The 23,852-nt window shown below is 39.3% G+C and overlaps 1 protein-coding gene and 1 long non-coding RNA gene across 3 annotated transcripts; one reads left to right on the top strand and one right to left on the bottom strand.

Moving 5' to 3' along the window:
- Nucleotides 1-29: 29 nt before the first annotated feature.
- Nucleotides 30-9,981, bottom strand: LOC115280639. Its single transcript, XR_003903864.1, has 3 exons — nt 9,904-9,981; nt 9,606-9,729; nt 30-196 (listed from the first exon to the last, which is right to left on the bottom strand). It is a non-coding gene; the product is annotated as an uncharacterized LOC115280639 (long non-coding RNA).
- A 160-nt stretch (nt 9,982-10,141) lies between these two features.
- On the top strand, nt 10,142-18,303 carry GGCT (gamma-glutamylcyclotransferase). Of its 2 annotated transcripts, none has more exons than XM_029925627.1 (4): nt 10,142-10,491; nt 14,149-14,294; nt 15,475-15,610; nt 17,699-18,303. In XM_029925627.1, the coding sequence occupies exons 1-4, from the start codon at nt 10,351-10,353 to the stop codon at nt 17,849-17,851; spliced, it is 576 nt and encodes a 191-aa protein (XP_029781487.1). In that variant the 5' UTR covers nt 10,142-10,350; the 3' UTR covers nt 17,852-18,303. The 2 variants fall into 2 exon arrangements, with proteins under 2 accessions (XP_029781487.1, XP_029781497.1); XM_029925637.1 differs by lacking the exon at nt 10,142-10,491 and adding an exon at nt 11,043-11,772.
- The last annotated feature ends 5,549 nt before the right edge of the window (nt 18,304-23,852 follow it).

A 23,852-nucleotide genomic window follows, 5' to 3' on the forward strand; every position in this document is an offset into this window, starting at 1 on the left:
ACATCCACCAAACACCTACCAGAGGCAAAGGTTCTGCTATCATCCCTTGACGAATAGTAAGGGCGTCACATTTTTCCAGCAGAGTGTATATGGGAACGGGAGTGACCTGTCTGGGAGACATGTCCAATCGGTAAAACTCCTCACCCTCACTTCAAATCAGAGTAACTTGGAAGGTGATGGTCATCGTGGGGGGCACCTGTGGGGAAGAGCACTGGGTGTTATATGGAAACCAACTTGGCAATAAACTATTTTAAAAAAACAAATCAGAGTAACTTGATACCCAAGTTGTCCACCAATATCCTGCTATTATTTCTCACACTACTAATGAGAAACTCTGGGAAACAAAGGTTTTTTTGGCCTTTTTAATTATTATTAAGGTGAAAGTCACATAACCTGAAATTAACCACGTCAAAGTGAACAACCAAGTGTCATGTTGTACATTCACAATGTTGGGCAACCACCACCTTTTTCCAGTTCCAAGATTTTGTCATCACCCCCTAAAATAAAACCCTGTACCCCACCTCCCCTCAGCCCCTAGTAACCACCAGTCAGTTTTCTGTTTCTATAGGTTTATCAGTTCTGGATATTTCATATAGATGGAGTCATACTATCTGTGACCTTTTATATCTGGCTTCTTTCAGTTACCATAATTTTTTCTTTTGGTTTATCCATATTGTAGCATGTATCAGTACTTCATTCCTTTTTATGGCAGAATAATACTCCATTGTATGGATAGCCCACCTTTTATTTATTCATTCGTCAGCTAATCGACTTTGGGTTATTTCCACCTTTCGGCTGTTGTGCATAGTGCTGCTCTGAATATTCACGCACAAGTACTTGTTTGAGTACCTGTTTTCAGTTTGTTTGGGCATATAGCTAAGAGTAGAATTGTTGGCTCATGGAAATAAAATTCTAAAGTATATGAATGCTAATAAAACTCATATGATCTGGCTAGCTTGAGACATAGCTCTTAAGGCACCTAAAAAAGATGCATATAAAATGCACTATCCTCAGGAAGCTTAGAGAATGACTTACTGAAGCAAGTTTCTTCTCTACACACAAAACATACCTATTTCCCCCATGAATGACTGTCATTTTCAGTGAGCCATCTGAGTTTCTGTTACTCAGCTATCTAGAGTTTCTGTTGTCTTCTCAGCCAATAAGCATTTAACAAAGACAAAAAGTAGAGATGCCTTTTGGGAGCTCTATTATTGGGATGTGTTGTATTCGTGTGAAAGCAGAAAATAATGAAGAAGAAAAAAGGTTGACACCAGCACTAGATCAGCTATTCTGGAAAGATTTCCAAACATCCAGAGTTGTTTTATAGTCAAGTAAAACGCTTCACTGGAGTATATGTCTCTGAGAAGTGTTAATTGTTGACTAAATATTGTTGAATAGACTGAAAACATGAAATCCAAGCACATTAATTAAGCACAGTTCTCACTTTCTGTAAATGCTTCCAAATGCTTAAACGAGGCCTCATTCCAAAGTCATGCTTCCTATGGGGACATTGGGAAAACCTTGGCTCTCCTCTAATTATTATACATGATAGTTAGAATTTACTGAGTTTAAATATCTAGGAGAAGAGAATGAGGTCTATCACCAAGGGAAATGTTGGGATTCTCACTTAAGTAAATCTATATTCTAAAGTGTTATTGCTTATATTACTGCTATTATTGTCATAGAAACACGCAGCAATATTCTTCCTTTACATTTTAATTTCAGTTGAACTTAAAGTGTTACAAATAACATGGACATATAAAATGAAGAGATAAATATATTAGTTATGACGCAGTTTGTCAGACTTTAACATGAATGGTAATAAATTTTGGAATTGGTTTATTTCGATCTAATGTAGCTATGGTAAATGACATGGAGATAGCTGAATTGCTATATTTCCAGATGTTTCTGGGGTGACTTAAGGTTGGCAGTAGGATGTAGCAGGCCATTGTCCTAAACTATATGTGTGGCCTTCTCCTAAACCAGACTGGGGAAACATTCAGGGTCTTGTGTCCACTGGCATCTCGCAGGGCAGAGGGCACATCCCGATAGACCCACTGAGATTCTGCAGCTGCGGGCCTCTCAGAATGGGGTTGTATCCTTCCACAGAGCAAGACTGACCTACTCTGGCCTAATTATATGATGTGTCGAAAGGCAGACCTACTTGGGAATGTGTTTGCTGCATCTGTATTCATTTTGAGCAATTAATTTAGTCATCACCCTTCTTTTTACCCTCCTGACACTAGATCACTAGATACAGACTTAAAATTCCATAGGATATGAATTTAATAATGTATCTTAACATAGTAAAAGTAATACAAGAATACATGCTCAGACATGCAAAAAATACTGAAGAATACAGAATGAAAACAATGAAAGCTTCTTTCCTATTCCCCACCCTTCCAACTCTATTTCCCTTCCCACAGGTAAAGCACTGTTAGCAGCTTGGCATGTGCCTTTCCAAAGTGTATGGTTATAGATATAAATACATAGAAATATAGAGATAACAAAGACCATGTAACTAAGCACTACAAAAACTATATTGGAACTACTTTCCAGGGCTAATCTCAAAACGAGAATACAGATTCTCTATCAAACATCTTGAGAAATTATTCCCTACCAGAATTTTACTCTTTTTATCCTTTGGAACATTTCTGGTTTAATATATTCTGGCATGCTTCCCAGTCATGTGGCCATAAGTTGAGAGGAGATATAAATACCACTATGGCTAATAAAATGTATGCAGAATCCTGTATGCTAAAGCATCAGTATACATTTTTAAATCTTAAATCAGAGGTAAAGGATAAATGCCTCCCAGTAAGTCAAGGAAAGCTGGAAAAAAATCATAGAGAAAAAAGGCTTTGGGAGCCTGTGTGAAGGCTAAGGGAGATTTTTACTCTAGCTTGATTAATCAACATATATTTATTATTCATCTATGCTGTGGTAATAAGCACTGTAGGTGTACAAAAATATAAGGTGTGGTCCCTGCCTCCAAAGGGTTTGCCATAAGCTGAGAAATCAGCCTGGCCATGCAGAATGGAATCAGATAACAAAAAGCTTGCACAAGAGCTTGAACTTGATAAATAGACAACAGACAGCCTCACAAGGTTTCTGCACAAAGGACTGATATGATAAAAGCAAATTAAAAGAATAGGTCTTCACTCCTTTCCATCCCTTCATTTCCAGTCTGTAATTGCTGCCCTAGCTCTGACTTTTATGACCTGGCCTATTGCAATGAACTTGTGTCCAGCCCTCAACCATCTCTCTGTCCTACTCCCTCCCAGGCCATCCTCCACACAGCCACAAAAATGAGTTCCCAAAGGTGCAGGAGGGCCCATCTCTGCTCAAAAGTCAAAAATGTCTCCCCATTGACCACCAAATAGTCTGAGCTTTTTAGTGCAAAATTCAAGACCCTCCCATAAATCATGCTAGTCTCCTTCCAAACTAAACTCCCACTCCCTAATATGAACCTACTGCTCTACTGAAATTGAACAACTTAACCATTCTCCAAACCCTTTCGGTGCTGCCCTCATGTGATCCCCCCTCCTTACTCCATCTCCAGAGAAAAGCAGAGTCAGGGAAACAGCTAGGCAGCTGTGGCCGTAATCCAGGTGTGAGATAAAGCCACCAGGGAGAGGGTGGTAAGTGTGAGAATGCAGAGGACAGCAGATGGCAGCAGATCTTACTGACTGATAGGATATAGGGTTTGAAAGAAAGCGATGAGTCAAAGGTAACTCATGTCAGGTTTTAGGCAGCAAATACAATTTCTCTCTCCATAACTGCTTATTCCACATCCTTGCAGTTGTTGGAGGTTCATATTTATTTCATACTGCCTGCGTAACCTGGTACCACATAGGATTAATGACTTCTCCATACTTGAGGTCACTAATATATATTTAAAATAATACAGGCATAGCAAAATACTTTGGGAGCTAAAAATCTTCAAGACACACTCTAAAAAATTGTTGTGGGGGGCACGCCTGGGTGGCTCAGTTGATTAAGCATCTTCCAGGGTCATAGGATTGAGCCCCATGTCAGGCTCCACACTGAGCATGGAGCCTGCTTGGATTCTCACTTTCCCTCTGCCCCCCTCTCCCCCTCTCATGCTCTCTCTCAAATAAAATAAAATAAAGTAAAATAAAATAAATTAAAATTGTGGTGGGATTAAATATGCTGTATTCCTCATAACCTATGTGCATTTAATAGAATCCTTTAATTACCAGTGTGGAAAAACAGGCTTATGAGACTATCATGGGAAAAACGAAGTGAGAAATGCAGCTGGGTCTGGTAACAACTGGAGCCAGACACTTCAGTGAGCTCAGGACTTGAGTTTCTCTAGCTCCATTCTCTCCTTAGGTGTGGTCTGCTTTCTTTTCTGTCACTCAGGTCACCTTCCTCCTCTTCCCATTCCATCTGTGCAAACGTGGCGAACACCAGCTCAGAGCATCACAAGCTACAGTCTCAGCGCCCAGTGAGTCACTTAACCTGCCCAGACTCAAGTTCAAATTCTCAAGAAGGAACACTGGAATTAGCAGGAAAAATCACATCCCTATGATCTTTGCTCAGGGCTTCCTTCTAGAAGGAGACTCTACTAAGGAGACAGACTAGAATTGCAAAGTTGTTTGGTAGGCATGGAATGACCCCTCCAATCTTCAGCAGGTCCAATCTTCTCTACCATAAATAGGACCCCAAAACAATTCTCTTCTCTCTTGCTTCACTCCCACTACCCTAGTCCAAGGCCACCATCCACTCTTGTCAAAACTTCTGCAACAGCTTCTTTATGTGTCTCTTAAATAGCGTCTTTATCCCCTTAGAATCGATTCTCCACTCAGCAGCTAGAATTATCCTATTGAAAAGTAAATCAGATCGTATCTCTGCCCAAACACCCAAATAGCCTTTCATTTCTTAGAATAAAATCCAGATTCCTTAACATGGCCTTCGGGGTGCTGCATGAGCTGGCCCTTGCCTGTCTCTCAGCCTCATCTCCTGTCACTCCTCTTATTCCTTCCTCTTTAACCACCTGAACTGTAGTTCCTAACATGATAAACTTGTGTCTGGAGCCTTCTCATGTGAATTTATTGTGAAGAAAATGCATTGATCAGTGAACTCACAAATCTGGTTTATTTGTTACAGCTCTCATTGAATATCAACTAACTGGCATTCTGATGTGTACATCTATCTCTTGTAAGTCTAGTTAGTGTGTATCTGCTCCCAGACCCAAGACAGAATTTTCCAATCCACAGAGCTAAGAAATGGATTCATGAGAACCAGTCCTATCTGTCCCGCGATAGTGCTACTGCCCTGAATGGCCTTGCCTAAGCAGCCAGCTTGACCTTACTCAGGAGACACATAGCCTTACTATACAACTCTTCAAACGTGCCATGACATGCAAATGTTTTACCTTGAAGTGTTGTTTTTAAAATGATAATGCTAGAGGCGCCTGGGTGGCTCAGTCAGTTGAGTGTCTGACTCTTGAGGTCATGATCCCAAGATCCTGGGATCTAGCTCCGAGTCAGACTCCACACTGAGAGTGGAGCCTGCTTAAGATTCTTTTTCTCTCTCCCTCTACCCCTCTCTTCCAGTCATGCTCTCTCTCTAAAATAAATAAGTAAATAAATAAATAAATGATAGGGGCATGTGGGTGGCTCAGTCAGCTGGGTGTCCAACTCTTGATTTAGGCTCAGGTCATGATCTTGCGGTCATGAGATCGTGTGAAGCCTATGTGAGATTCTTTCTTGCTCTCTCTCTGCCCCTTCCCTGCTCACACTCACATTTTCTCTCTCAAAAATAAATAAATTCGGGCACCTGGGTGGCTCAGTCGGTTAAGCGGCTGACTTCAGCTCAGGTCACGATCTCATAGTTTGTGGGTTTGAGCCCTGCATCAGGCTCTGTGCTGATGGCTCAGAGCCTGGAGCCTGCTTCAGATTCTGGGTTTCCCTCTCTGTCTCTGCCCCTCCCCTGCTCACACTCTGTGTCTCTCTGTCTCAAAAATAAATAAACATTAAAAAAATTTTTAAATAAATAAATAAAATGATAATGCTAAAATCAGTTATTCAAAGTGGGTGAGCAAGTTAATCTACTGAAGTATGAAAACAAAAATCTATTTTGTGAGCTAAAATATTATAATTTTGATTTACTGTATTTTACTCCATTTAGTATATGTGGTTATATCCTAATATAAGTATTTAGCTTTACTCTGACACTAGACCTCAGACTCAAACAGTCATCATGTCTCATAAGAGATGCGGTATCCTGTTGGATGGGTGGGAGGGTCTTTCCGAGGAAGGGGTGGTGGTGGTACTGGCCCTCATTCATTCACTTTCTGTATCTTGTGACTTACTGCAACTCACTGGTGTTTGCTTAGTGGATTCACAGAGAACTAATTCTCACAAAAAACGATTTCTGTAAAAAACTGGACTAAAGCTCTTACTAAAATTGCAAGCACAAGTAAAATAGAAAGGTACCAAGCTCACATTTCTGACTTCTGGTATAAGCGCTTTACCACCTACATTATGATATAAAAATAAAGATGATCTAATAAGATCCAATAAGGTCAGCCAAAAAATGGAAATTTGCAAGAGGATTATTTGAAATATGGATTTTATCCACTATTATTTATAATTAACTTGACCCTAAATGTATGCTTTGCATTAACATGACAGTTATTTTTAAATTGTCATTTTGTAGGTAGTATACCATATACATTGTGTGTGTGTTCAACAATCTTAATAACAATAAAAAACTTCAAAGACCACTTGATTGAATAATGGCACTTGAGATAAATCTGACCACGTTAACTCATTACAAGTGATTGAAAGCCAGAATTATTATTTCATAATCTTTATAGATAAGGTAGAGATTGTACTTGAAAGTGGGTTAATAACCAGTTTTTTTTAGGCCACCTGAGCTTTTCAGTTTGAGAAGTTTGGGAAGCAGTATCCAGTAACGACTCTAGAATCAGAGTGCCTGGCTGTTAAACTATGTGCCAGTTGTTGCTAGTTAGAGCCTGGGGCAAGTTAGTTAACCTACCTCAGCTTCCTCAACTGTAAAATGAGAGTAATATTAGCACTTTTTGCATAGGGCTATTTTTAGGATTAAATCAGTTAATATATATGAGTTTAGGTTGGTGCTTGGCATTTGATAAGTGCTCAATGAATGTTAACGAATATTATTAACCAAGCTTTGGTTAAAGTTGGAAAAACAAAAAACACTTGCTATCCACCACCTCAGCCAACAGGGGTCAGTACACAGCAATCTACATGGGGAAGCTAAATAAAATGCTTAATGGGCGTAAGGAAAGATTTTTCAGTGTTTGAGGAAATAATTGGTGCTTCAGAAAATTTTTGTAAAAAGGTATTAAGAAAAATCAGTAACCATAAAATTAAGCAATTAGTGAGAAATATAAGGTGAGAAAAAAGTCAAAGACCTTAGAAAATAATTAGATAACAAATATATTTAGAATGTCTAAAAGCAATTTAAAATGCAGGACATTTTAAGCGGGAGTGCTCCAAAGCAGAGGCCTTGAAAATTCTGATGCAATAGAGCACCACCTTGCCAGTGAGAGCAACTTGCTTACTGAAGTTACCAAGTATACGTTTCAAGTTCTACCTTGATGTTTGGGGGATGGGAGAGGGGATCAACCTTACTATTTTCCGGTTATGTAACAACAGTGTTACTGCTTATTGAGTGCTCACTGTCTGCCCAGTGCTTTACAAATATCACCATTTTTGGGGGCGCCTGGGTGGCTCAGCTGATTGAGTGTCTGGCTTCGGCTCAGGTCGTGATCTCATGGTTTGTGAGTTCCAGCCCCACATTGGGTTCCCTACTGTCAGCGCTGAACCTACTTCAGATCTTCTGTTCTCCTCTATATCTGTCCCTCCCCAAATCCTGCTCATGCTCTCTCTCTCAAAAATAAATTAAAAATTTAAAAAACCACACAAAAATATCACCATTTTTCTTTTTTGACTTTTTAACATGAGAATGTTCAAATATATAGAAAAGAATAGCTAGAATAAGAGAATGGACATCCATATACACATCAGTTAATTGAACATTTAACACTTTCCATATCCCAATTTTTCTAAATTATTTTAAAATACAGATAGCAAACATTTTATGCCTAAATACATTAATATGTATATCTAAAACGAGATCTTTCCACATAACACAAGGCTATTATCATACCTAATTAGAAAAAAAAGCAATCAATTATATCATCTCATCCCCTACTTCGTATTCAGATTTCTTTGTCTCCAAAATATCTTTTATATCTGGTTTACCGAACCAGAACCAAGGACAAGCCATTGCATGTAGTTATCAGGTCTCTTAGTTTCTTTTAACCTAGAACAGCCAGCCCTCAGTCCTGCCTTTTCTCTTTTTTAAATTACACTGACTTAATGTAAGAAACAGCCATTTGTTCATTTGTTCTGCAGGATGTCCCACCATTTGTTAGGATTTTTCTGATTGTTTTCTCTTGGTATCATTTCTATTTTTCTATCCTTGTAGTTCCTGCTTATGCTTGATTATAGAAGTGAAAGAGTTTGGGAAACAATACTTCACAGACCATACTGGTGCTTCGTATTGTATCACATCAGGAGAGACATAATAATATCAGGTTGGTACACTTTTAGTGATTATGAGATTGATCTAGGTTATGGTGGGAGGGACCAGATTTCTTCATTGTCATTGTTTTTCTTCTGACTACACCGAGTAATCCTTGGGCGGTAACTTGGCCCTATGTGAATATTCTGTTCCTTAACACCCTTTCACCAAATGTTTTCATTGATGATCCTGGCATAAATCAGTTATTTCATTAGGGGCTACAAAATCATGATTTTCTCATTCTATCATTCATTCTACATTATTTAGCTGGCATACTTTTGTAAAGAGAAGTGTTTCCTCATTAACTGGAACGATTTGGTTACCCCTCAAATACAGCAGCCATTAGAAGGGTAGGATAAATGTTTGTTTTCTTAAATTACCACTTTTCAGAGTAAAGAGTTGCTGTAATAGGCACGATGGCAAATAAGGTTTTTAGAAACTGTTTTTTATATTTTGCTTACTCTTCTGGTGGGACTTTTATATCTGACACTTTGAATCCATTGAAGTCATTATTTTTGATACTCATATTGTTCTACTTCGGGCCAGTGGGCATTCCTTCAAGCTGGCTCCCATGTCCTTTTGAAAGTACCTCATTTTTCTTGGATACATTCAGACTTTTGTCACAAGATGTTCCAAGCGCTCCTATTCATTCCCAGCTTTTGACTTGGTATAAACCATTTCTCCAATGATCCCCGGTACCTTTTAGTGGAGAGTGGTACTTAGAAATCAAAATCTGGGTACCAAGGATAGCCATTGCCCTGAGTTCAAATGGATATTTTCATTTCAAAGTTTAAGGATGCAAGATTTTATTTCATTGTTCTCATACTTTTATATCTTATTTCACACTGGAGCTTTTGTGCCTCATAGCATTAAAAAAACTATTCTTAAAGTACTTAAACCAACCCTATGGTATGGGGGATCATAAGTTATGTAACTGTGATCCTAATTTATATTAAAATCTCTATTTTAAAAGGAGATAACAGATGAGAGATGCCCAAGCGTACGTGGCCAGTTAAATGGCTGCATCGGGATTTGAACCGGACTCGCTACTTCCGTCGGGTAAGGAAGTCCCAGACATTCGGAGGGGCGTCCACGCAGATGATCAAGGCTGGGACAGCTGGAACCACCCTGTGGAGGGAACAGATCCGTCGTAACCGACTGCTCCAAACCCGAAGGCCGGGACGGAAGCGAGCTGCCAGGCGAAGGAACCGTCGGGGGTGCGGCCAGGGCAGCTGTTTCGCTTCAGGGGTGCCCAGAGCTTCCCAAAAAGCACCCACAGCCAGGAAACCACACTTGCGTCACCTGAAGCTGAAAAAACAAGCTGGGACGCTCGCGATACGACCCCGAAAACTAAACGCACCAGACCTGACCAACCTCCACATAGCGCCCGCGCACTCACCAATCGGAGGGATCCTGATTGGATCCCCAGAAGCACTGGGGCGGGACAACAGAGGACCATGTCCAATGAAAAGTCGTCTCCCGGTCGCCTCAGGACTGAGCATTTCAGAATCCTAACTGGAGAATGGAGAGGAGGCGGTGGGCTTGGCCAATCAGAGGGGGTGACTCAACATTTGTGACCGGCAGCCAATCAGAAGAGTGGTCGCATCCGACTCTTCCCGACCCACGCTTCCCGCGTTTCCCTTAACTCTAGAGTCGCCGGCGCTTTAGCCACAGAAGTTGGGAAGCTTGCAGTCCTCTTCCTACACTCTTACCTCCGACACCGCTGCTGTGCAGGTGTCCGGTTGGAACATGGCGAACTCGGGCTGTGAGGACCTCCGGGGCCAGGAGGGGGAGAGTTTTCTGTACTTCGCCTACGGTAGCAATCTGCTGACTGAGCGGATCCACCTCCGAAACCCCTCAGCTGAGTTCTGCTGCGTGGCCCGCCTGCAGGTCAGTGCTGCCCGCGGCCCCTGCGGCGTCGTGCCCACCCCGCGGACGAGGGGGCAGGATTTCGAGGAGTCGCTTTCTCAGGGCCTGGAATCCACCTCTTGCTGATGAAGAGTAGGTCCGGGCTCTCTTCGCCGTCTGGTTTCTACCCTCCTGGGCAAGCCTGCCTGGGTCCCCTAGAGCCTCCTCCTGACTTTCCCATAGGCTGCCCGTTCTGCCTAGGTCCGGCCGCCCCTCTCGTGCCTTCCAGCTGAAGGGGCACGCTCCCAGGATCCATTCGCTTGCTTGGTGCCTCTGAGACGCCTTCTCCGACCCCAAGGCAGGGAATCCGTTGCTTTCCGTTCCCTCCCGCACCTTCGCGGCAGGACTTGTCACCTGCTGTTTGTAAAACTCCATTCACGGTCTTTTCGCCCCTAATCGGAGAGGTCCTGAAAGCTGGCACCGCGTCTTATCCATAGTGTGGGGTGATGCCAGCTAAGTCCAGCGTCTGGATGCACCATGACCCACCTTGGTAGATTCATTTGGGAGATAGTCTTCCCTGCAGACACAAAGGTGATTGATTACAAACAAACAAACAAACAAAAGCAAACAAACAAAAAACCCTGTGCGAAACCTTTTGACATTGCTGAATTAGACAAGCAAGGCCTATGGTGTTGTCAGGGTTCTTAGTTGCAAGCAACAGAAAGTGGCTGATTTAAGCAGAAAAAGAATGTGTGGAAAGGCTGTTGGAGGGCTCGCGGAATGACCAGGAAGGTAGGACTACAGAGCTGATGGCCCTGGCAGGCAGAGGGGCGCTGGCTGACTCAGCAGGTGGGGCATGCAACTCTTGATCCCAGAGTGGTGAGTTCAAGCCCCACTTTGAGTTGCAGAGCCAACTTAGAAGCCTGCCTGCATGGACACACACACACACACACAGGGAGGCATAATGGAAGGCACAGCGACCACACCACAGTCAGCATCACAGACAGAACCAGCCCGGGAGGCCGCCGTGTACCACCGCTGAACGTGGTAAACATGGACGCTGCAACGTGCATCACTGACACCACCTGCTCTGGACCTTGCCTGGGCTGCCATCACCACACCTCTACCGTTCTGAAAACCTAGATGTGGCCACCACCCCCAGGGTGTAGTGTCCATCGACCTTAGGCGCAACACCAGCTTCTGATTCAGACAGAGTCCCTCATGGGTGTCCCGCTGGCTTACTCTTGGCCACGTGCCCATGCCCTGACTACAAGCAGAGCTGGGAGAACCAACTTTTGGCATCTGAAGCTTCAAAAATGGGAGGTCGGCTATAGAACTTTCTACCCATCCCCCAACCCCGACTCCTAAGGTAGGGAATTGCCTAAATGTGGAAAAGAAGTTCAGATGCTTATAGTTGGGGCAAATGGAAGAGCTATCAGGCAAATGATTATTCAGTTACAGATATGGTGAGTTTAAAAAAGGAGACAGGTTGTACCTCCCTCTTAGTTTTGCTGTGAACCTAAAACTGATCTTTAAAAACAAACAAAGCCTTTAAAAAAGAAAAAAGGAGATGTACTAGGTGCTATTGGAGTGGGGTTTTGACCTAAGGGCTCTGTAATGCCCTTCCTGAAAGTATGACTTTTAAGCTGAGACCTGGATGATTGGACAGGGGGAGGCTAAGAAAATAGAAGGAACAGTGTGTACAAATTCCTCCTGAAAGAAGACGCTAGGTCTTCCAGCCACTATGGCTGGAGTTGAGTGTGTGAGGAGGATAGAGGATGATGACTAGAGAGGAAGGGCCACATGTCACAGGACCACAGAAGACTGGTTTTTATCTTGAGAGCTATGAAAAGCCCTGTTTGCAGAATTTCAGCAAATGAGAGATCAGATTCACAACTTTGAGCTCATTCTGGTTGCTATAGAAAATGGACTGGAAGGGGGGACAACAGTGAATGGGGGAAGCCCAGGTAGAAAGATTTAGAAGTAATTCATGCTAAAGATAATGGCACTTTGAACTGGAGTTATCTCGGTGGCCTAGAGGGTAGATGGGTTTGGGAGATATTTAGGAGATAACAGTGTTAAGCCTTGAATGACTGATCTTGAAGGGAGGAAGAGGTAACTGGGGTGACCAAGGTTTTTGGTGCAATAGGGTAGATGATGGTGGTGCTTGTAAAAAGAAGAGGAGCATCAGTTTGGAAGGGAAAGTTAAGCTCAGTTTAAACATACTGAGTTTGAGAAGCTTCTTATACACCCAAACGAGCAGAAAAATATTAGTGAGCATTTATTATTCACTGTGTTCTAAGCACTTTTGAAGTTTAGAAGACAGATCCGGGCTTAAAAGTGGAGTGGAATACTGGATGGTATTTAAAGTCATTGGAGGGGATAGATCATCTTGAGCAAATTGCTGATGAGCAGAGAAAGGAGCCTAAACTGAGCCCCAGAAACTCTACCATCTAAAGACCAGGTATGGAGGAGGACTTAGCAAAGGGAATTGAGATCAGGGAAGAGTCTGAAAGTTAGGAAGAGGCAGATCAAGACGGGGTGGTTGACTATGTCAGAAGCAGCAGGAAAGTGGAGCAAGAGGAGGAATGAAGATTGTCTGTTGGATTTGGTAATAGGCAGTACCTAGTGTGGTTGTAACCTGTTGTCAGCTCTCCTGATGTCCTACAAGGGCCACTTGGTCCTAGAACATCCAGCGCACCAACTGAAGGTACTCAAACCAGCCTTTCTCCTGAGTGTCTGACGTTTTTAAGAAAATAAAGGTGACAAAGATAAATTATTAACCCTAGAGTTAGTATCTAGTGCAACTTTTTTTTTTTTTATTATTAAGGAAACTAAGCTCTGGAAAGATGGAAAGAAAGTTTCCTACACTAAACAGCCAGGGAAGTGTTTTTAATCTTCCCAAGAATTATCTCCTCTGTTTACCCATCCCTAAGAGGGAAGAAGCAAAACTAGAAGCCTGACTCCATTACTTATTAGTTGTGAGACCTTAGACAAGTTGCTTGATACACTACAATTTTTCTTGCTGTTAAGTGAGAAAGATAAAGTTGTTGGCAGAATAAAAATGAGAGTCCATGTAAAGCTCATAGCACAGTATATGTAATCTAGTAATGTTCTAGTGTTAGCTGCCCTTATGATTATTATAGATATAATAGTAGAATTCATGAATTTTAAATTAATAAGTATACAAATCACCCTCAAATGCCAGTTTCTTGAGGGCAAACGTAGTGATATATGATGCTATTAGGGTTCTCTCTACCTTCATAAAAGAGGAGAAAAGGTTATATAGCCCCTACGTAGCTACGCATCTTCAACAATTATGTGTACTATGGTTGCCTCTAAGTTAAAAATCTATGTATGTGTAGGTAGACTGGGGTGTAATCTTCAAAAATGAAAATAGTTGTTTGAAGGCATTGGGATTGCAGAATTTTTTAAACCTTTTTAAACCTGTTTATGGTAAGATATGTATACATATAATATATTCAGCATTTATTTTATTTTTAAAGAAGAATATGAAAAAATAAAGTCCTTGAGTTCTGGGTCCTTGTTTATCTTTATATTTTTTACAGTTTCTTATACACAGAAGGAACTCAAAGTTTATGTTTTCATTGCGTGGAGTTCAAGGTAATTTTTGATTTTTGAGAAGGGATGTTTTGGTTCACATGAACATTAATCATATCTTTTTGGTTTCCTCTGTAGGATTTTCAGCTTGACTTTGGCAATTCCCAAGGCAAAACAAGTGAAACTTGGCATGGAGGTATAGCCACCATTTTTCAAAGTCCTGGCGATGAAGTATGGGGAGTAGTATGGAAAATGAACAAAAGCAATTTAAGTTCTCTGGATGAGTAGGTGGCTTCTAATTATAAGTTAAATAATAACTATTCAGAAAGTGGATTATATGCAAAGATGTGTATATATGTGTTGGTTTTTCAAACCATATACTACATTCTTTACACTTTAGAGTTAACATAAAAGGTATATTATGCATTTCCTAAAAAGAAAAGCCTTGGGGTGCTTGGCTGGCTCAGTCCATAGAGCGTGTAATTCTTGTTCAGGGTTGTGAATTCAAGCCCCATGTTGGACATAGAGTTTATATTTAAAAAAAATCCTAGAAGGGTCACACTTTTTCTTTTTAAGTATGCCTCATGCCCAGCATAGAGCCCAGTGTGGGGCTTGAACTCATGACCCTGATGTCAAGACCTGAGTTGAGATCAAGAGTTGGACACTTAACCAACTGAGCCATCCAGGCGCCCCAGGGATTACATTCTGATTGAGATTTGGGGAGGATGTTTATAATCTCTTCTGTAAAAAATGGAAGTCCTTATTTTTGTTCTTTTTATCTTTTATTAAAAAAATCTCTTTGTAGTTTCATTCTGTGAAAAAGCACAAAGATGTTTGTAATTACTGCCTCTTTGTATTCGTTTCAAAGCAGTTCAGTTTCTATTAGAGTCAATTTTTAAAAGACAATTCTTTAGGGTGGCAGTTGAATCAGTAAAAAAAGTAACAATAATTAAAAACTGACAACATATTAGAAATGCTTTGATACTTTCTTAGAACTAGAGCTCTCAAGAGTTGTATGGTAGAACATGTATACAAAGAAAGCTGGCAAAATAGAGTAGGACTTGATAAGAACAGATTATGATATGCTTCATACTTTATGTCACTGGTGAATGAGAGTGAACCATTCTCTTTATTTTTCTCTGGGTGGATAGTCTCTTGCTGTCAGAACAGTTGTTTTTTATAGCCTGGAGAACAATCTTTAGGGGTATAAAGATTAAAATAACTACATTCAAGCATGTTTTCAGATAGAATATAGAGATCTGTTAGAAGTATACCAATTAAAAGTAAGTCTGAGGCTTTCTAATTTAAATGCTAAGTTTACTTTTGATGTGGTAATATTTATAATATATTCTATATCCCCAAATACATAGGGAGGACATACATTCATAGACAGTTAAATTTTTAATTCAGTAAACTAACTTGGCTAAGTCACATATGGTTAAAATTTAGCTGTTCTGGTTTCAGGCAAGAAGGAGTTAAAAGTGGAACATATGTCCCAATAGAAGTTAATGTTTATACTCAAGAAGGAAAAGAAATAACCTGTCGAAGTTATCAGATGAAAAATTATGAGAGTGCTCCCCCGTCTCCCCAATATAAAAAGGTAAGCTACTTATAAAGACTTCTGGCAATTCCTTTTTTAATTTTCACTGAGCTAAGCTAAAAAATATCTTGTTTTCAAAAGACTTTGTGTCTCTTAAATTCTACATAAACACTTCATTTTAATCGGGATGTTTTTAATGCAAATATGCTATTTACGTAACAAGCAAATGCAAATAGAAAACTGTTCAGATTTATTTGTAATGTGAGAACCATGTTCCTAAAACGTATTTATTTAAAAAAAAACCTTTTAGAAATATACATGAGCCATAATTCTAGACATATATTTTCTTTCCTAAAGTAGAAAATAACACATATATGTGTATTTTTAGATTTATTCTATACATAGGCTTTTGTAATCATTTTTTTTCTTCTACAAAACAGTATTTTATAGCACCGAGATTTATTTTTATGGAGAAATAAATATATTTCCTGCTGCCGAAATGTTTCCTTCCCTGGATGGAGGGAAAAAAGTCACACACTGCCTTTCAAAATCAGAGAAACCACTCCCACAAGCACAGAAAAAGAATGTGGGATAGAAACCCCACAATCCCTTTTTAGAAATCCAAAATTAGGTACTTTTGGAAGGCCCAATGAGGACATAGCACCTGGAGTGCCCAGTTCCTGGGCCTAATCTGGAATCATCTGGTACGGAGCCTAGATGAGTTAGCTTTGTACGGATCTAGGAAGTGCCACTGAACATAGTTGCCATTTATTCTCTTGTGTAATTCTCTTGTAGAGTCGAGTCCAGGATTAAACTAAAACTGCTCCCTCCAAACCATAAATTAAAAAAAAAATTTAATGTTTATTTATTTTTGAGAGAGAGAGAGCATGAGCTCTCAGGGGAGGGGCAGAGAGAGAGGGAGACACAGAATCCAAAGCAGGCTTCATGCTCCGAGTTGTCAGCACAGAGCCTGGTGCAGGGCTCAGACTCATAAACCATGGGATCATGACCTGAGCTGAAGTCAGATGCTTAACCGACTGAGCCACCCAAGTGTTCCAAACTATAAATGTTTTTGAAGAATGGTGTTTTTTCTTAACAGACATTGCCAATTTTATATAATAACTTTTTGTCTTAACATAAGATATTTTAAAATAGTTGGAATGACTAGAATCAAAACTACAACAAATAACAAATGTTAGTGAGGATGTGGAGGAAAAGGAACCCTGATGCACTGCTGGTGGGAATGCAAATTGGTGTAGTGACTGTGGAAACCAGTGTGGGGAGGCTCCTCAAAAAACTAAAAATAGAACTATCATACGATGCAGTAATTTCACTACTGGGTATTTGCCCAAAGGAAATGGAAACATTCATTTGAAAAGATATATGCAACCCTATGTTTATCACAGCACTATTTACAATAGCCAGATTATGGGTGCTATCCAAATGTCCATCAGCTGTCAATAATTATGGATAATATGTGATGTGTGTGCATGCATGTGTGTGTGTGTGTAAACAATATATATATGCAATGGAATATTACTCGGCCCTAAAAAAGAATGAGATCTTGCTATTTGGAATAACGTGGATGGACCAAGAGGGTATAATGCTAAGTGAAATAAGTCAGACAGAAAGACAAATACCATATGTGTTCATTCATATGTGGAATTTATGAAACAAGACAAACGAACAAACAAAAAATACCCAGATTCTTAAACACAGAGAACAAACTGGTGCTTGCCAGAATGAAGGTGGATGAGGTGATGGATGAAGTAGGCGAAGGGAATTAAGAGCACACTTATCATGATGAGCACTGAGAAATGTAAAGAACTGTTGAATCATATTATGTATCTGAAACTAATATAACACTGTATGTTAATTATACTTAATTTTTAAAAATTTTAAATGTCTTAAATCATGTTATTGAGTAAAATTGATATTCCATGAGGATGTGTCCTGGGGCTTTGAAAACTCCTAGCACATTCATGTTCACTTTGAGAAAAATGTCTCTGTCTCTGTATTTTTGTCCTATAATTATTTATTCTAGAGTTATCTGAAAACTAGTATTTCATACCTCCTACTGCACATGAAGCTGTATATTAAATACATGCTCCTAACTAAAAGGTTTGTTTTTAATTTAACCATTTTTAGGTCATTTGCCTAGGTGCAAAAGAAAATGGTTTGCCACTGGAGTATCAAAAGAAGTTAAATGCAATAGAACCAAATGACTACAAAGGAGAAGTCTCAGAAGAAATTGAAGACATTATCAAACAGGGAGAGAAAAGAAACCTCACTAGAACATAATAGAATATATCTACAGATATTTTCTGTATGTGCTAATATATTTTTAACGTTTAGAACAGGGATCTGAGGTATCTCTGTATTTAATATATTTTCAATAGTGCTCTGAAGGGATATCTTACTAAGGTGATTCCTTGTTTTCAGACTATAAAAAGAAACTAGGTTAGGGATTAGATGATTGAAAAGGGGGCCATCAGACGCTGGAATGCATGACAAATGGATGTAGGTACTCCTGGGAACACTTAGTTATTTTCTGGATTTGAGTGTATGCTTGCTCTGTGACAAAGGAGAGATTTGCAACTTAATGATCGTGCTTGTGAATTGCTCTGCTCTGGGACTTTTTTTATCAGCTTAATAAGAGCAAACAAACTGCAGAGACAGCTGATAATTTTTTTTTAATTTAAAAATGGCATACTGTTCTTAGAGAAATAAATGTATTTGTGGTTTAACCTGTATTCCCTACTAAAGTACTATATTTTACTTTGTTAGAGGCTGATGTCATCACACATACTGGATCTGGTGTTGGCTCTACACAGTTTATACTAGAGGATTATTGCATAGACTCTAGTACCAAACAGCCTAGGATCAATTTACAGTTCCACCATGTTCTAGCTGGGAGACTGATTGTTTTTTTTTGTTTTGTTTTGTTTTGTTTTTAACTTGTGCCTCAGTTTCTTCATCTTATATAGTAAGTATTAGAAACCCCTAATGTTCTTATTAAAGAATTAAGTTTATACAGAGTCATCCTTGGAACTATATTAAAGTAGAGGAGTCAAGACTATGAGGGAAAATGTTTTATGAAAGCTCCAATTTGACTCTTGGCTTCTTAAATTTATTTATTGAACAGATGGAGGAAAGAAGAGTCATGAATAAAACAGCACTGGTTATCATAAAATCAGATCTCTGGGGTGCAGTGAGCTTATTGGAATGAAGTGAGCTAGCTGCAGGAACGTAAAATAAAGATTTGGTTTGTTTTCTTGGGTAAAATAACCAAAGAACTTTTCAGCTACAGCTGCTGTAGTGGAACTGAACCATAGACTTCAGGTTAGATCATGTTTTATAGCTGTTACACCTCACTGTTTTCAATATTCCAGTTTTCTCCAGTTCTTAACTCCTCCCAAGAAAACCAAGTTTGTCAGTACCCAGAACTCAATTATGGTAACATAGTGAGCAAGGCTCAGTTTTGAGAATAGAATATTACTCTAGTAATCCATCTGACCCACCTAAAATGACACCTTTCATTAAGGAATTTAAAACACGAACAATAAAACCTTCATGTCTGGCCTTTTGACAAAAATCCGGTAATATAAGTAATACTGCTTTTCTAGTTGTTTTCAAGGTCATACTACCAAATGTCATAAACAAGGGATTTGCATTTCTACCAGTGATTTTGGCCCTTCAACTACAATACAAACAACTGGATAAACTATAACGGTGTTTGAAAAGCATTTCTGGGCTTGCAAGAAAATAAGGGAAATTTTCAAGGTATACTAATCCCTTTCCCACAAAAAGAAAGAAGGTAAACTGTTTTCTAGCACTGTACCCGACATCTTTGGGTACAAATGCCAATAATAGCCCTGGAATTTGACTTTTAACCCTTGAGCAGTCATGCTGCAGGACAGGAAAGCAACCTGAGAATTCTGTATGAAACTAGGATGCTTGAAGAGAACTAAAATGGTCCCTAATTTGTAAGATTTGTGACTCCCAGCAGGGGCAAATGCAAATCCTCTCGGAAGAGAACAATTCTAATTTAGGTCCTGAGAATGTCCACCTAAAAAAATTTAAGATAAGAATAATGATGTGAGTGAGAACAGAAAAAACATCGACATCCCCAGGGTTTTGAAATACTGATCATAAAAGGCGTAAGTGTATATAGAGATTTTGACTTCTGAAAAAATGGAGCAGACATACTCTTCCTTATTCTGTTACTCAAGCACAAGTAATAAAATGAGACTCTAAAAGAGGGAGAGAAGGACTAGTCCTGAGGTCCCTGGCACTGGGCCTTCTCTAGCTTATAGATGAAGAAGCTAGCAATCTGAAATCACCAAGTTCAGACAAGCAAAACAAGAAAAACCTACTCTGTAATCAAAGGATTAGGAAATAGACAATCTAGCAAAACAAAACTTTCAGAGAATAAATGTTCTCCAGCCAAACACCACAAAGAAAATTTATGGATCCTCCCCATCTCTACCCATGCCAGAAAAAAATCAAGAGAGGGGAGCCTAGACTTACACCCTGACCAGGCTCTAATGGGGCCCTCTGATGCTGTCCACTGTAACTACCAGGGTAGTGTCAGAAAGGGCTAAGTAGGAAGCAACCCAGCAATCCCAGGCCCTCCCTCTTCCCTCACCCTCCATAGTGTTAGTGGAGATCATGCAGGGGGCCTGGACTTTAGCTGCCCATCTGGCAGTAACATGGTGCCTCCCTCTCTCCTGGGGTGGTGTCAGAGCCAAGTGGTAGGTCAGGACTTCCATTATCACCACCCAGTGGTAAAAATGCCACCCTTCCCTATTATATTAGTAAAGTCCAAAATAGTGGGCAGTAATTAGGCATTCCTACTTCTAGGAGGTGGTGACGTACCAGTGGAGGCTTACTGGGGAATTGGAACACCCACTTCTACTCAGCAGTAACAAGGTACACCCTTGGGTGACAACAGTGGCTTAAGTGGCAACCTGAACTTCTACCTCCATTTAGCAGTATCAAGGCAATGACCCTTGCCTGCTGCTAGAGTGGTTTCAGATTAAACTAGGTAAAGTGGATCTCAATACGATCCAGAGGCTTATAATTTCCAGAATGTCAAGGTTTTAAATGAAAATCACTCATTCCAAGAACCAGGAAGGTCTTAAACTAAATGAGGAAAGATCATCAGTAGATCCCAAAACAATTATGTTAGAGGAAAGGAGCATTGAACTGGAAGATAGAACAATAGCAATTATACTAACAGAAAAAACAGACCAAAAAAATAGCTTCAAAGACTTATGGGGCTATAATAGATGATCTAACATTTGTGTCATGGGAGTCTCAGAAGGAGTGGAGAAAATAGGAAAAAAGAAAAAAAGGACAGGAGAAAGGGGAGGCTGAAAAAGTACCCACAGAAATAATGTCTTAAATGCACTAAATTTGGCAAAAGACATAAACCTACACATTCAAGAAGCTGAGTGAAGCCATGACAGTTTCATGTGGTTTAACCTAACTCACCTAACTCCCAAGCTTGTGGGTGGAATTGGCAATAGTGTACATAAGACGCCCAGCACAGTGTCTCATATACAGCGCTGCTTACTAAGCGGTAGTTCACGTTAGAAGGAGGTGGAGGAGGAGTTGAGTGAACTCCAAGAAGCCCAAAGAAATCCACACCAAACACTTTGTAGTCAAACTTGTAAAAACGAACTACGAAAATTCTGGAGGGCAGCAAATGAGAGATGACACCTCACCTACAGAAGAAACAATTCAAATGACACCAGATTTCTCATCAGAAACTATGAAAGCCAAAAGGAAGTAGCACAAGTGCTAAAAGAAAACTGTCAAATCAGAATCCAGTGAAAATAGCTTGTGCAAGTAAAGGAGAAAATTAAGACATTCTCCGACGAAGGAAAACTAGAAACATTTGTTGCTAGCAGACCTACCTAAAAGAATAGCTAAAGAAAGTTTTCTAGGAGAAAGGAAGAAATTTTAAAAAGGAACTGGAACATCAGAAAGGAAAAAAGTAACATGGTAAACAAAAATATGAGTAAATACAATAGACTTCTCGAGTTTCTGAAATAATGGTTGAAGTAAAAATTTAATGTTGTGAATCTAAATATATGTAGAAGTAATATTTAAAATAGGGAAGTAAAGGGAAGTAAGGTTTCTACACTTCATTTGAATTGCTAAAATGACACCAGTAGACTGAAAAATTATATACAATGAAAAATTATATATGTATATACACACATACATACATATATAGTAATAGCTAGAGAAACAGCTAAAACAAGTTCTACAAGCTGATAAACACTATAGATAAATAAAAATGAAATTCAATGGGGTGCTTGGGTTGCACAGTTGGTTAAGCTTCTGACTCGATCTTGCCTCCCCTGTCATGATCTCACGGTTCCGGAGGTCAAGCCCCACATCAAGCTCTGTGCTGATGGTACGGGGCCTGCTTGGAATTCTGTCTCTCCTATCTGCTCCTACCCTGCTTGTGTGCGTATCCTCTCTCTCTATTTCTCTCAAAATAAACATTAAAAAAATTTTAATGGAATTCAAAAAAATGTTCAAGCAACCTACAGAAAGTCATATAAAAGAAAACAAATGAAAACCAACTAACAGAAAACAAAAAAATAAAATGGCACACTTAAACCTGAACATATTAATAATTAAATAAATCTCAATACACCAATTAAAACACAGAAATTGGCAGAGTGGATTAAAAATATGACCCAGCCTTATGCTGTCTATAAGAAACTCACTTCAACTATAACAATATAAGTAGTTTGAAAGTAATGGGTTAAAATATGTATATGCTACAAACATTAATCAAAAGAAAGAATGAGTAGCTATATTAATATCAGATAGAGTAGATTTTGAAGCAAAATTATCAGAAACAGGGTGCATTACAATAACCCTTACCAATTCATTTTCTGAAGCTAGTATTACCCTGGTACCAAAACCAGACAGAGTAATATTCCATTGTATTATTTATATATATAATATGTATGTACGTATGTGTGTGTATATATATATATATATATATATATATAGGTATCTATCATCTATCTATCTTGGCTATCATAAGTAATGCTGAAATAAACACAGGGTATACCTTTTGGAACTAGTGTTTTTTTTTCCTTTGCATAAATACCAAGTAGTGGAATTACTAGATCATATGGTAATTCTGTTTTTAACTTTTTGAGAAAACTCCATACTGTTTTCCACAGTGGCTGCACCAATTTGTGTTCTCACCAACAGTGCACAAAGGCTCTCTTTTATCCACATCCTCACTAACACTTCTTAATTCTTATCTTTGTGATTCTAGCCATTCTGACAATGGTAAAGTTATATCTCATTGTGGTTTTATTTATATTTCCCTAATGATTAGTGATGTTGAGCATCTTTTGATGTGTCTCTTGGCCATTGTCTTCTTTGGAAACATGTCTCTTGAAGTCCTTTGCCTATTTTTTAATCAGATTACTTATTTCTTTGGTGTTGAGTTGTATTCGTTTTTTTAACATATAGATAATTGTATTTATTTAAAAATTTTTTTAACATTTATTTATTTTTGAGAGAGATAGACAAAGTGCAAATAGGGGAGGGGCTGAGAGAGAGAGAGGGAGACACAGAATCCGAAGCAGGCTCCAGGCTCTGAGCTGTCAGCACAGAACCCAATACAGGGCTCTAACTCATGAACCATGAGATCATGACCTGAGTTGAAGTTGGACGCTTAACCAACTGAGCCACCCAGGTGCCCTGAGTTGTATCTGTTCTTTATATGTTTTGAAAATTAACTTCTTATTAGACAGATCATTTTCAAATATCTTCTGCCATTCATTAGGTTGCTTTTTGTTTTGTTGTTTCACAGTGCAAAAGCTTTTTATTTTGCTGTGGTCCTAGTAGTTTAATTTTGCTTTTGTTTCCTTTGCCTTAGGAGAAATATTTAGAAAAATGTTTTGATAGCGAGGGATGAAGAAATGACTACCTGTGTTTTGATAGCCAGGGATGAGGAAAGGACTACCTGTGTTATCTTCTAGGAAGTTTATGGTGTTGGGTCTCACATCTAGGTCTTTAATCCATTTTGAGTTTATTTCTGCATATGGTGTAAAAATGCATATAGCTGTCCATTTTCCCCAGTGCCATTTGTGGAAGATAATGTCTTCCCTGTTGTATTCTCATTGTATAGAATAACTGATGATAGAAGTGTGGGTTTATTTGGATTTTCTATTCTGTTCCATGGATCGACATATCCATTTTTGTGTCAGTACCATACTGTTTTGACTACTACAACTCTGTAGTACATCTTGAAATCTGG

Source organism: Suricata suricatta, chromosome 2, assembly GCF_006229205.1.
Source record: "Suricata suricatta isolate VVHF042 chromosome 2, meerkat_22Aug2017_6uvM2_HiC, whole genome shotgun sequence".
Taxonomy (NCBI): domain Eukaryota; kingdom Metazoa; phylum Chordata; class Mammalia; order Carnivora; family Herpestidae; genus Suricata; species Suricata suricatta.